The 14,543-nt window shown below is 37.0% G+C and overlaps 1 protein-coding gene across 4 annotated transcripts in view; it reads right to left on the reverse strand.

Moving 5' to 3' along the window:
- Positions 1-14,543, reverse strand: part of lama2 (laminin, alpha 2) — a 498,600-nt gene that overhangs the window by 266,859 nt on the left and 217,198 nt on the right. For all 4 annotated transcript variants that reach the window (XM_061987117.2, XM_061987118.2, XM_061987116.2 and 1 more), the window contains exons 16-18: positions 10,600-10,811; positions 10,383-10,494; positions 7,561-7,674 (exon numbers count right to left, since the gene is read on the reverse strand). In XM_061987117.2, the coding sequence (XP_061843101.2) occupies positions 7,561-7,674; positions 10,383-10,494; positions 10,600-10,811 (438 nt within the window). The remainder of the gene's footprint in view (positions 1-7,560; positions 7,675-10,382; positions 10,495-10,599; positions 10,812-14,543) is intronic.

Genomic DNA, 14,543 nt, shown 5'->3' on the forward strand with positions numbered 1-14,543 from the left:
TCAATGTCTTGTGCCTGCTGGGAAACAACCACTCAACGTTGGAGAAGTTAGCAAAATGGCGCTAATTTGAAGCACAGAAATATGAATCCTTTATTTTAGTAATCTATCAACTAGTTTGTTCGATTACTCAAGTAAACGGATCAAACACACTTCCTAGCCTCAATGCGTATTTCAGGGGAAATAGTTGAAATAATATGGTCCTCTGTCCTCTGTGTTTTTTTTAATAAATTTTGATTTGTATTTACTGTTTTAATTGGTTTTACCCTTTAAAATCGTTTTTAAATCATATTTATTTTTATATTATTTTTAAATTGGTTTTATATTTATTCATTTTTTTGTTTTTATTCAGTCATTGGTGGAGCAAGGATAATATTTCAATATTGTTTTTAATATTGTTTTTAATATTGTTGTGCAGCATTTTGGAAACATTTTTGTCGTTTAAATGTGCTACATAAATAAAGTGGATTGGATTGGATTGAAATAAACACTTTTTTTGTTTGGTTATTGTAACAACTGTTCTTTTTTTCTCATCAACATTAAAATTGCAATTTTAAACATTTGTAATAAATTACAGATCACAACAGCCATACACCACTGCACAATTGCAGCGGCCTTGTGGAAACTGTGGCGACATATTTAAACTTCCGGGTACTCCATGCGGTTGTTTTGGGAATATTTTCCCTCCTTTGAGCAAAATGGTACCCCTTAAAAGTTACTAGCTTTGGGCTTGGTTCTGCTCAAAGAAGATAAAAACAATGATGTCACTCGGTTTCTAATCTATACAGACATATATTCCCTGCAGTTTTAATGGTGTTAGGATGTACTAGGTGCAGAGAGTGAAAGTGGACTGGAATGTGTGTGTTAACATATACGCCCAGTTAACTTTTGGTTTCGCCTCTCTGCTCACCTCTCCCGAAAACCTCCCGGGACAAATTTTCTCCCGAAAATCTCCCGAAATTCAGGCGGACTCAGGTCCATGAGGACCTGAGTCCGCTAACCCACAATATAGACAGCATACCTGCCCAATCACGTTATAACTGTAGAATGATGGAGGGAGAGTTATTGGTTTCCTATGTGGGTTTATTGTTAGGCAGTTTCATTAACGTCCTCCCAGCGCGGTAACAACACACAACAACAGCAGTCACGTTTTTGTATACCGTAAAGCAGTTCGTCTGCCGTAAACAGCAATGTTGTGACAATCTTAAACAGGACAATACTGCCATCTAGTGCATTTGATGAAAGCACTTTTGTGCGTGCCACACATGAATGCATCATCAGAGAGGGTGTTCAGCATGGTTCGAAAAATAGTGACAGAGAATAGAACAAGGATGGACAATTCAACCCTTAACTCAACAATGAGTAGATGAGTGTTATGTGTGTGTATATGTGTAAATAAATGAACACTGAAATTCAAGTATTTATTTTTTATATATATAGATAGGCTCCAGCGCCCCCCGCGACCCCAAAAGGGAATAAGCGGTAGAAAATGGATGGATGGATGGGATATATATATATATATATATATATATATATATATATATATATATAATAAAATAAATAAATATACATGTATATATATATATATATAATAAATACATATATATATATATATATATGTATATATATGTATATATATATATATATATATATATATATATATATACATATATATATATATATATATATATATATATATATATATATATATATATATATATAGCTAAAATTCACTGAAGGTCAAGTATTTCTTATATATATATATATATATATATATATATATATATATATATATATATATATATATATATATATATGCTTTAAGTGCCGGTATCGATACCCAGGTACCGGTACAATTGGTACTGTATCGGTTGAAATGAGAAAGGTACTCATCCCTACAACAGAGCCCAACATACTTCAAGCTAAACACATGTATTTCTGAAAGGTTTATTCATCATCTTGTTTTGTCTTTGATTTTCCCATTTTACCCCAGAAAAAACAAATCTTGAAAAAAGGAGAGGTCATCTCATATTGATGTTCCTATTATATTCAGGTCCATAGTGTAAATGATCAATTCTATACGGTACAGGACTACAGCCTGATGTGTAGTTGAGGTTGTGGAAGTGGAAAGTGATTTATTGAGGATGGGTGTTTATTGTAGTAGATGTAGGATTTATTAGTAAGGCTGAATCTAATCGAGAAGAACATTTCACAGAAATTTCCCCCCAAAAAAAGCAACACGGATGTTTGGAATTTCTTCACATAAAATTAAAACGAGGCCGACAGCGAAGTGATAAACAAACCCGGAGCGTTGAAGGTTAATGAAGTGGTACGGGACGATCGTCAGATCAAACTCTGTTACTATAGCAACCAAGCACTTAGGGCTCGATGAGATGAGTCAGAACTTTGTAACGATGTGCTTCATAATCAAGCAACTTGTCGGATTATTAGTGAAATCTAGAAAATTATTTCCTTACAGTCAGTGACTGAAAACAATGCATAATTTTAAAAATTTCAGATGCTGGAACGATTCTGTTGCTCCTGTTCTGTATAAGTATGCGTGTGTATTTTTATGCATGTCAGCTGTGTTCCGATGCATTTCCTCTCCAAATCAAATATCTGTTCGCGTCTGACACAAGCACACGCTGCGTTAACCTGCAGAGCCGCAGGAATATCCAGTCGCTCAGCTTTGTGCGTCCATCGCTCTGCCTATCACTGCGTAGGAATATGTAAACGTGCATGCCTCTGTGAGTGATGAACTGTCAACGTGTCTCTCTCGCAAGGTGTGTTTGTGACGAGGTAAAAAAAGAAACCACCCACCAAACTGCCACACTGAGTGTTCTGTGCTATGTGGATAGTGTGTGTGTGCGCGTGTGTGTCTGTACATTTCTGTTCCTCAAAGGTCCAGCAGATGGTGTGTCCATAAGGATAGTTTCTATAAGCATGTTACCATGTTACAATCAACTTCAGCTTATTATACACAGGTAAAAAATATTAAAATATTTTATGCAAGATAAAAGGTAAGCTATAAAGTTCTATAAGCGTCTAATCTGATTGCTTTGATCATATTCTTCTCACAGCCTCTAGGGGGCGTATTTACATGACATCTGGGGATTATAGTATGTCTTTATGAGTATTAGGTCCTTGATTAATTTCCTTTTTTTTTTGTTTATCTCAATTCAACTCAAAGGGACACAATATCTACTTTCCTGAAAAATATATGTTTTTGATCGGGAGAACAGAGGAAAAAACAAAATATTTGAAGGGTGTATTGCACAGGGTGTCCAAACTACGGCCCACGAGCCAAGTGCAGCCCGCTAGCGTCTTCAGTTTGGCCTGCGAGACGTCACAACTTTATTAAAAAGTCAGGCTCGTGGGGTGCCTCCATCTTAATTTTAAATATCTGCCAATCTAATTGCTACAGTTTTGCCACTACATCTTGGAAAATGTAGCTAGAGCAGGCCAATGACCACAAATTTCACTTTGGAGTGGATACAGCACAACATTGACTTATATGACCCAATTCAAACAACATATCCCACTCATGGCGCAAAAAAACTGCAACCAACATAAAAAGTCAACACACATGGTCACAAATAACAACCTGCTCACTGAACTTTGTGGATATTATAACAAAAAAAACATCCATGCACCATACATTATTAAAAAATTCCACCAATTTAAATTTACTACAATGCATAATGAGAAAAATGCAAAACACTCTCTCCACACTTATCCATGTTTGGCGCATTTTTGCTGCTGGATATTTCTGATTGATTCCAAAACTTTAAGGAGGTCGTCACTGAAGTAAACAAAGTCGGAGTCGAACATTCACATACTCTTGATATTCAATTATATTGATTATTAATTATATATTCATCATTCATATCATTAATATAAATATTATATATATATATATATATACACATATATGTGTGTAAATATATATATATATATATATTATATATACACACATATACAGTATATTTGTGTGTATATATATATATTATATATATATACAGTATGTATGTATGTGTATATATGTATACACATATATACGTATAAATATATGTATATATATATATATATATATATATATATACACACACGTATATATAGACATACACACACACACACACACACACACACACACACACACACACACACACACACACACACACACACACACACTTTACACGTATGTCAAAAGATTTGGACACCCTGGTGTATTGTATTCATATAAACCAGTGTTTCTTCACCCATTGTTAGGCTGCGAACGCTCCCGAGTGGGCCGCCAAAAAATATCTGTTTCTCAACTGTGGTCTGTGTGGGCCGCAGCAGTACTCAGTTGTAATACACTTTTCCACCATTCCCAAAACAAACAGAAGAAGTCTGGAGCTAAAGTCATTGAGAAGTTTGTTAAACGCAAAAAATTATGATTAAAGTGGTCAAGCTGTATTTTTATCCATCCCTTAATTTTATTGACCGTTTAGTTAAGAAACATATTCATTATTAATTACCGTATTTTTCCGACCATAGGGCTCACCGGATTATAAGGCATATTAAAGGGGTCATATCATGATTGTTGTTCTACATTTAAAACACCTCCTTGTGGTCTACATAGCATGTAATGGTGGTTCTTTGGTCAAAACTTTTTTTTTGGACGGTCTTATTTACGTGGCTCCACTTCGACAGCGTCATCTTTGTTGTAGCGGTGTAGCGTGCAAGGACAGGGGTGGAAGAAGTGTCAAAAGATGGAGCGAACTGTTTTAATGACACTCAGACTTTACTTCAATCAATAACGGAGCAGCATCTCCTCCTGAAAAACCGTCCGACCAGAACTCTCTAATAACTAAAGTTCCTTGGGTGAATTATGTAAACCAACTACACCGGTAGTTTTTAGCGGTGACAGATACAGTACAAGTTACAACTTTAGGCTATAATATATTAGAAATGGCAACAGCAGAGGATGAATGCCCCATAACAAGAAGATAGAGAAAAAGAAGAAGCTTAACTACGCCGCCGGCACGGACTACAATGGCGGACATGCGCACATTTTTAGGACTTATGCAGATCCTAAATACACATCAGCAGGTACCAGAAGGTAAGAAATGTTGGTTTTGCACAATAATGCGAAACAAAACGTCAGATAATATGTCTGCTAATAGGTGCCATTTTGCAGTCCTTATACACGCACCATAATAATACTAGTATGTTGAAGCACAGTACGTCTGACTACGGTCGCTGTAATGCTCCGACAATCCATCAAGCGGTGCGGCTTCATAGCTTACCAAAGTAGTACTGAAGCATTTTGACAGATTTTTGAGCACCGTGAGTAATGTTCTATATTCTCAATGCAACATCAACATTTTGGTGTTGCTTGGTGGCATCATCTCACAGTCTACACAAGTATCTTATGTGTGACTGCCATCTACTGGTCACACTTAACATTACACCATGTACCAAATAAAACAACTTTGAGGTCGGTAAGCACAACCAGAATTATCCTGTACAGTAGGCCGATGGGTTATAAGGCGCACTGTTGATTTTTGAGAAAATTAAAGGATTTAAGTGCCCCTTAGTCTGAAAAATACGGTAAGTTTATTTTAGCACCACATAATTGTATGTGAATGTATGAGTCCCCTTCCTATGCAGTATATTTGAATAGTACTAATTTTTCCAATCAGTATGACCTAAGCCTAAGGTTTATGTGTTAAATAAATAATATTCTTTGTGATTAATACATGGTTTCTTATCATTTGACAAGGTTGTAAACTGTAAGTAGGTGGGATGTAATTATAGAATATGATTAAAATGAAGAGTAGGATTAATAATTTGGTGTTAATATTTGAGCGGCTGAAAAATTGGGCCCCGTGGTCAAAAAGGTTAAGAACCCCTGATATAAACTAATTTGATGAAACAATGAGAGGCTTTAATATTGTGTGTACTCATGGATATCATTAAATATGATATGGTTGCTGTAATTGTATGCCACATATTGTTATATAGGGTCCTTATGTATTGTATTGTTGATGAATAAAAAAGAATATGATTAGGCGATGCAGTGCACCGCCGGGGCCCTATTGACATTGCTGTTTTTTCTTGTAGATATTTGGACCCCTTCATGAAGCTCGCAACATGCACGAAAAGTCTCCAAATTTTGCAGCCGCATGACGAAAAATTTAATTCTTTTGGGGTCCTGAAAATAACATTTAAAAATTGGCTCCCTACCACCACTTTTAAAATGAGAAAAAATCAGCCCCGCCTACCAGTTTCACATATCAACAGGAAAATTGCAGTAGACAGCTACCATGGCATGACGCACATAAAAGTTTCAGGAACCCATACCTGTAAACAAGCAGGAAGTCGGCCAACTTGGGTTTCGTCTTCCATTTTTGGGTGAAAAAAAGGGGTCGTACTTTACGCGTGAACCCCGAGCTGCAAAGGGGGCGAGGGCCCTTTCAACGTTGCTCGCAGCTTTAAATATATATATATATATATATATATATATATATATATATATATATATATATATATATATATATATATATATATATATAACTGAGTAATGGGGCAGAACATTATCAGCTTTTGCTTCTTGTTTCTTTTTTGTCCTTTAATATTAGTGCGTCTGCCTCACAATACGAAGGTCCTGAGTAGTCTTGGGTTCAATCCCGGGCTCGGGATCTTTCTGTGTGGAGTTTGCATGTTCTCCCTGTGACTGCGTGGGTTCCCTCCGGGTACTCCGGCTTCCTCCCACCTCCAAAGACACGCACCTGGGGATAGGCTGATTGGCAACACTAAATTGGCCCTAGTGTGTGAATGTGAGTGTGAATGTTGTCTGTCTATCTGTGTTGGCCCTGCGATGAGGTGGCGACTTGTCCAGGGTGTACCCCGCCTTCCGCCCGATTGTAGCTGAGATAGGCTCCAGTGCCCCCCGCGACTCCAAAGGGAATAAGCGGTAGAAAATGGATGGATGGAATATTACTATTGTTTTTTCAAATGACGATATTATATTTGAGATGCTGTGTTTGTTTTTTGTGTGTTTGAAGTAGATCATTTTTTTAAAACTTAAAAATAATTTTTAATGTGTCCGTTTTAGGTTTAATAGTACAGTATTATTTTCATCTTTTGGTGCTATTTTTTGCAGATTATTATGATTGAATGTTTTTGGATACAGATATGCAATGATATGTATAAAAAATATGCACAATATATTATCAATATCAGACTTGTTTTTCTTCTAAAACTATAGTGAGCAATGACTCACTAATCGACTGATACGTGAGCATAATGCAGAGCATCTAACAATAAATCATCTGGAAATCAATGAAACTCCTACAGGCTGACAGTTCACAACATGCATAATGTTAGACACCAAAATATATCACTCTGAATATTTTGTTGATTGTGCAGCGTACAAGCAGTTAAATCAATATTCAAAGAGAGCAATATTGACCCATTTTGAGAGTTTCAAAAACAAAAGTATCCTTTTTTATGTTTTTTTTAATTTGTTTATAGGAAACAAATAAGACAAGTAGGTGGGTAATGTGTATGACTTACCAGGCAGCGACCAGTAATGTGGTGGCATTCTGTAGCGTGTCCATGACAACGACACACTTCACACACACCGTTGTACAGGTGTCCATCCACTCTACGAAATCCAGCAACACAAGCCTGGAAACCACACAAAGACAGTTTTGGTACCCTTTGAAGTGGATTTTAAGGCTGATGTGTTCTTGCTTCAATAAAAAAAGTATATTCTACTCTGTCTAAGATCTAAATAACGCCTTCAGAACAAAAAAGTGCGAGTGTTGCGGGTGATCTACTAAAACTGCGTGTACAATTGACAACAAGTGCAAAAGTAGTTCAGACCGCCCTATTTAAATGAGGTTTTTGCATGAAACACTCATTTTCCTCTAAATTTATGACATCATATAGGCCAACCTGTGCTGTTTTATTTTATTGTGGAATACGCAGCAGACAAATATAATATGAATCCCCTTTTCTAGGCAGTATAGATGCGTGATCTAGACAACAGAACCTATTTTTAGTATGTTGAAGGTACATCCTGGGAGGCGCCGGTGTTGTGATCCAAATGCAAGAAAGTGTCAATATTTCATAAAAGAGATATACTATTATATCTATATGGAAAGAAACAAACGCCAAAAAAAACTAAAATACAAGCAGACACCAAATCGAATCAATTTAATTTGTTTGAATCAGCTGTTATAAAATCATATAATGATGTTGCTGATGTCTAATATCTTTATGTCATACAATCTAAATATGTTGACACGCAGACAGATGGAGGATTCTCTCTCCATCGTCTGTCTTTGCAGCGCAATTGCCTCCCTTCTCATAGCCGTTTGTGCGTAACTGTGCCAGTTTGCACAAACATTCCAGATGTCCCAGATATAGACGCAAAACAGCGGGCGCAGAACCATATTAGTCTTGCTAAATCACACTGTGAGCACTAAATAAGTGATTCTCAAACTGCCGTACGCATACCACTACGGGTACGTCAAAGAATCACTTGATTAAAGTACAGTGTTTTATTTTCCTATATTCACACAGTGTTACGGTTTAAACTGTCTGTAATGCTACAGTGGCAAAAAATATTAATTATAATTGTGAAATAAAACCTTTGCTTACTGCTTAGAAAGTTAGCAAAATAACTAAATAACTCAAAAGGTTATAAGCAGATTTCCATGAAGGTTTCAGGAAATGTCTAATCGAACAAGAGATTTTTGGCCTGATCCGAATTATTTTTACTTTACGTTACCTTTACAGTATGTCACGTTTCATGTGTTAGCGGCCCTACAGAGGCAAAGACAATGGATGACTGACAAAAAGGTTCAGTCCGTTTCTTTTATTCCGATAATTATATAGCTCAAAAAGTTACAAGCAGATTATCATCATCTAACTTTTAGGAAATGACCGAATAGAGATAAGGAACAAGTCATGACCATAAATTCCAGTTATAGGCCCCTACGTTTTTCCTATGCTTTAACCCTGCGGTTTATAAAATGGTGCCGCTGATTTATGTATTTTTCTTCACTGACGGCCATGATGCAAATAGTTTTAAAAAAAGAACAAAGACACTGAATAGGTGTGTTATTGTTTGGGCTATGGTGCTGCAGTGCCCTTTTGTTTAAACTGAGCTTTCAACCGGAAGTACAAGTGCCGTTCCGTCTTCGAGCTGTCTATAGCGTTTCACTCGTATGGTTTCTTCATTAATCACTCCAAGAAACATTTTTTAGTTTTACAATAAACACACTAAAACACTTCATAATTACTAAATGTCCCATGCGTGATGTCTGTAGGAGAGTTTTCATGCACAGTTGTACATGCTATCGTAATGTAATCAAGCTAGCGTCGTTAGCATTAGTGAATATGCTAACACGTTTACAAGTGTCTGTTAGTATTATTAACTTACACTGGCATTCTTTTTGTATTGTTTCAGTTTGGTAAATTCACCATAACGTCACCATGGAGTTATTGAGTCTAATAAGCTGATTGGAGAGCTAGCTTCCACAGCTAGTGGGTCCATGACGATTTTTGTTTGATCAGCCGTTTTACTGCCATGTTACAGACACAGTTTGGAAAAAATTAAGGTATGTAAATAAACATTTACAATGTTTTTCTGTGTAAATAACTCATTTCACAACCTATATAACTGTGGATTATAGTTTGGTGCGGCTATCCATCCATCCATCCATTTTTTACCGCTTGTCCCTTTATATGGAAAAATATATTTTCTTCTAAGATTTATTGGGTGCGACTTATATACCCGTGCGCTCCATAGTCAGGAAAATATGGTACATTTTGGGGCTGATCCGGATAATTTCTACAATGATACCTTTCGTATGAAAACAGTAGTGAAATAATGAACAGACAGACATTAAAAAATGTCGAGAAAAACATCCTGACAACTCGTGAGTAGCGTACAAAGGGTAATTCGGTTTTCATACGTCCTTACGTTTACATTACAAGTTTCAACTTGCGGCACCGAAGATGACTGACAAGAGGCTTCACTCCATTTCTCCTACACATAGCTTTAAAAGTCACAAGATGTTCATCTACTATTTAGAAAATGTCAAAAATGGGATTAGGAACAAGTGATTACATTTTGGGGGTAACCCCGAGACACCGTCTGTATTTAGGACCTGGAAGGTAGGGTATGGCAGAGGTCTGAGCAGGACGAGTAGTTTTCAGAATTGTGTCAAGATCTTGTACGGTATTGGCAAAGTATTTAGAGAACGTTTTTGGTGTGTTCTTACTCCGCCATGGTTGATCACATATACCTTCTTATATGCAGCAAATATCACAGTTGCATAGAAATCCATAGTGTCATATGTACTGTACTGTGTGTGTATGATTACCTCGCAGGATGTCCCAGCATATCCTGGAGGACAAGAGCACATCTCGACAGCTGACGCTATCCTCTCTCCTCTGGCAAAAGGATGGCCCACCTGCATCGAGAACGAGTGGAGTCTACACACACACAGGCAAAACCTTTAGAAGTCTGGAATCTGACAACTGTAGAATAGTTATCTCCATTGTTTATGTAAGCAATGAGTGGTGTTCAGGTGTACCTACCTGTACACAGCACTGGGCTCTGTACTGTAAGAGGCCCTGATTGTCAGACTGGTTATGTTTGCTAACACAGCCAAGAAGTCCCTTCGACTGATTGGCTGAACAGTCTCAGAAACCAGGAAGTTCTCAGGAAGGAGAGAAATGCGGTTGGTGATCGGTGAGGGCGGGTACACAGGCTGGCCGTATCGTCTGTCCATAATCTTGATCCCGCCTCCCTGCCGGACATAGGATTGTTAACCTGACTTCATACGTTACCATTTAGTTGCTTTTTATTCTTTATAGATCCAAGACAACTGAATTAAACGTCCTAAGAAGAAGGATCGCAGATTATGTCAATATTTGCCAACAGACCCAATGAAAAGTGAACTGAGCCCAGGCCGATCTCTTGAGAACAGATCGATGGCATGTAGCGGTTAACGCAGAGTGACAACTGCTGATGGAGGGCGAACGAGAGCCTGCAACGCCAATAAGCCATTAAATATAAACTAATTGAGAGAGGAGATAGAGGCAGCACCTCGAGACAGTCAAGTAGTAGTGATGATCTACACCAGGGGTGCTCACACTTTTCTGCAGGCGAGCTACTTTTCAATTGATCAAGTCGTGGGGATCTACCTCATTCATATATATAATTTAGATTTACTTATTTATGAAACATATGTTTTTGTTAACAAGTTAAAGGTGTTTAATGAAAATACAAGCATGTTTAACACATATAATTAATATTGTTAATAAATTAAAGGTGTTTAATGAAAATACAAGTATGTTTAATACATATAGTTAATATTGTTAACAAGTTAAAGGTGTTTAATGATAATACAAGCATGTTTAACACATAGTTAATATTGTTAATAAGTTAAAGGTGTTTAAAGATAATGCAAGCATGTATAGTTAATATTGTTAACAAGTTAAAGATGTTTAATGATAATGCAAGCATGTTTAACACATATAGTTAATATTGTTAATAAATTAAAGGTGTTTAATGATAACACAACCATGTTTAACACATATAGTTAATATTGTTAATAAGTTAAGTGTTTAAAGATAATACAAGCATGTTTAACACATATAGATTCCTTTCTTTCATGAAGACAAGAATATAAGTTGGTGTATTACCTGATTCTGATGACTTGCATTGATTGGAATCAGACATTAGTGCTGATAACGTCCGCATTTTCGAATGGAGGAGAAAAAAAGTCCTCCTTTCTGTCCAATACCACATGAAAGTGGTTGGTTTTTGGCATCTTATTTATCCAGCTTCCATACTCCTTTGTATACACTTTACAAGAAATACATTGTCGGCAAACTCCGTAGCTTGCTAGCTTGTGCACGCCAGCTTTCTGAGACTCTTATTTTGGTAGTGCAGGCAGGATGAAGCAGAGCTTTTATTGTGCAACTGTGCAGTCGGTCTTTGGAGTTTTGACGGCAGGTGCGGCGCCAGAGTCTGTTGAAATAAAGTGTTTCTCGCCTTCCAGTCGGTAATTTTAATGAGCTGGCAGCAGCCAGCGTCATCTCAGAAAACCCTCGGGTGCCGTGAATGTCAATCAAGTGACGAAAGCATAGTGAAGATTTATGATCGCTCATTTTTAGGACTATTTTTTTAATGCCTGGCTGGTGATCGACTGACACACCCTCCACGATCGACCGGTAGCTCGCGATCGACGTAATGAGCACCCCTGATCTATACACTGTATATACTAAATTAGCCCAGATAAAAAAGGAAAGAACATGTCCTGGAAAAAAGTCAAATATATTTAATTATCAAAAATGTAAGCTAAATATATATGCATATATACTGTATTCACAATTAGGAATGTATATCGTTAGGATTTTATCGATATGATACCCTTATCGATATTCCTTATTGATACCGGTATGTATCTATAAAGATGTTAAAAAATTAATTTTTATGACAATTTTCAAAGATGTTAACATTATGTAACATCTAACAGCAGGGAAGTAGTTTATCAACACCTGCTTTTTAGGTCTTAAACAAGTCAAATACACGTTTGCAGTAATGTCATCACCTTGTAAAGACCACACAGATCCATCACTGTTGATCTATTCATTACGATTACACTCAGCTGGAAATAACATTTATAGGCAGAGCACAGACCTTTCACATGGTACTGTACATCATATCATAATTTACATAATCAAATATAAGGTGTGTTTTGATGCCACGTAAACGCGGCGACTAGAGACCTGTCAGCGGATGCTGTCTTGCATTTAAGCAACTTCTTGAAATATTTATTATATTACTTAAATTTTTTACTTTTTTGAGGGAATTAATTGGGCCTGTGGATTACTGGATCGCTTGACCGTGGACTTTGAGGGTCTTTTGTGGATGAAATATTGTTGTGCTACGAACCTTTGTGTGGTGTTGCTCCCTTATTTGTGATTATTCCAAGCTGATTATCACATCCTTACAGGGCTGGGCAATATGGCAAAGAAAAATACCATCCAATCTCCATTGATATCACAATTTTTACATTGTTTTAACATGCTAGTTTCATAGCATCTGTACTAAAAAAACTAATACATTAGTTCAACGTTTTATTAACATTCTAAGTGAATAAAAAAAAGGAAATTAAATAGGAAAAAGCACAATAACAACGTACCAATAACTGAGTTGTGATCGATAGGCAAAGTTCCCCTTTAATGTATTATTCCTTTCAATCAACTTTTATTTGTCATTAGTTTTTTTCCCAATGTACTGTAATTGGAAGGTCAAACACTTATTTTATTATCCTAAAGAAGTACACAAACAATAAAAATAAAAATTTGCACTTCAATAAATAGAGCATTTTGAAGTGCAGTTTGGTAGAAAAAACTTGTCTCTTTTTTTGTTGCTACCACTTTCCAACAAGTTTGGCATATTGATGGGCTCACTTTGCTCATTTGGTTTAAAGCCAAGATGTTCCCACACTGGACATTTGGCTTTACAATCATCTTTTTTCCTCCTCATTTTTCTTACCTTGCACTGCTTCTCACTAGCAAGCCGCGAGGCTTTTCCGCGCGTGTAAGCCCGTCCTTCTCCAATAGAGGGGCGGGCCCCCTGGGGGGAGGGGGGGCACGATGCGATGCCAGAGGGGGGCGTGTGTGACCTCTGGGAACATACTTTTTTTGCCGTACCAGACTATGATGAGGAAAGACTGGTGTGTTGTCTTTAAGCTTACAATGTTATACAGAGGTATACTATATCAATGTTATAGACAAATTATACTATTTATAGTCACGGTGGAGAGTGGGGGTGGGCGCGAAATATTTTATTCTTTTTAGGGGGGGCTTAACAGAAACTATTTGGGAAGCACTGGGTAAGCTAACGGTCCCGCCTCCACCCACCGAGACAAGGATTGTGGATGACTGACAAGGGGGTCCACTCAGTTCATTTAATTCTGATATTGAATAGATGCACTCAGGTGCTGAGTGTAGGGATGGGGCCCAAATTTGGTACTTTTTTTAGACACCGACCGAATTCCGTTTATACTATAGGGAATCGATTAATATAACATTAAATGGTGCCATATTTCGATACCTTTGTTGAACGTGACATCACGTCCGGTTGCAGACTAAACATCGGCTCCAGGAAACAGTCAAGCAGCACTCTGTAATGTTGCAATTTTTAACACCAACAAAGCAAGTATGCGGTGGTAGAAAATGCTCCAACGTAAAGTAATGCTCTGCTCTTACGAAATGCACTAGATTGATGCTAATTCACATATTTGCCATAGAGAGGCTACTATTAGCATTAGCGATTTTACATAGCAATTTTAACACCTCTAAATTTGGTAATGAAAACCACAACTAAGATGAATGTTACAATCAAACAGCTGGGTGTAATAAGCACAATACGTACAGTATAAACACGTTTTAGGGCGCAACAAAACATTCAGCTTCCTGGAGAAAGCTACTTCCTCGTTAAACATACCATAGATAGCCTATACAGT

The sequence above is a fragment of the Nerophis lumbriciformis genome, linkage group LG26 (genome assembly GCF_033978685.3).
Source record: "Nerophis lumbriciformis linkage group LG26, RoL_Nlum_v2.1, whole genome shotgun sequence".
Lineage (NCBI taxonomy): Eukaryota > Metazoa > Chordata > Actinopteri > Syngnathiformes > Syngnathidae > Nerophis > Nerophis lumbriciformis.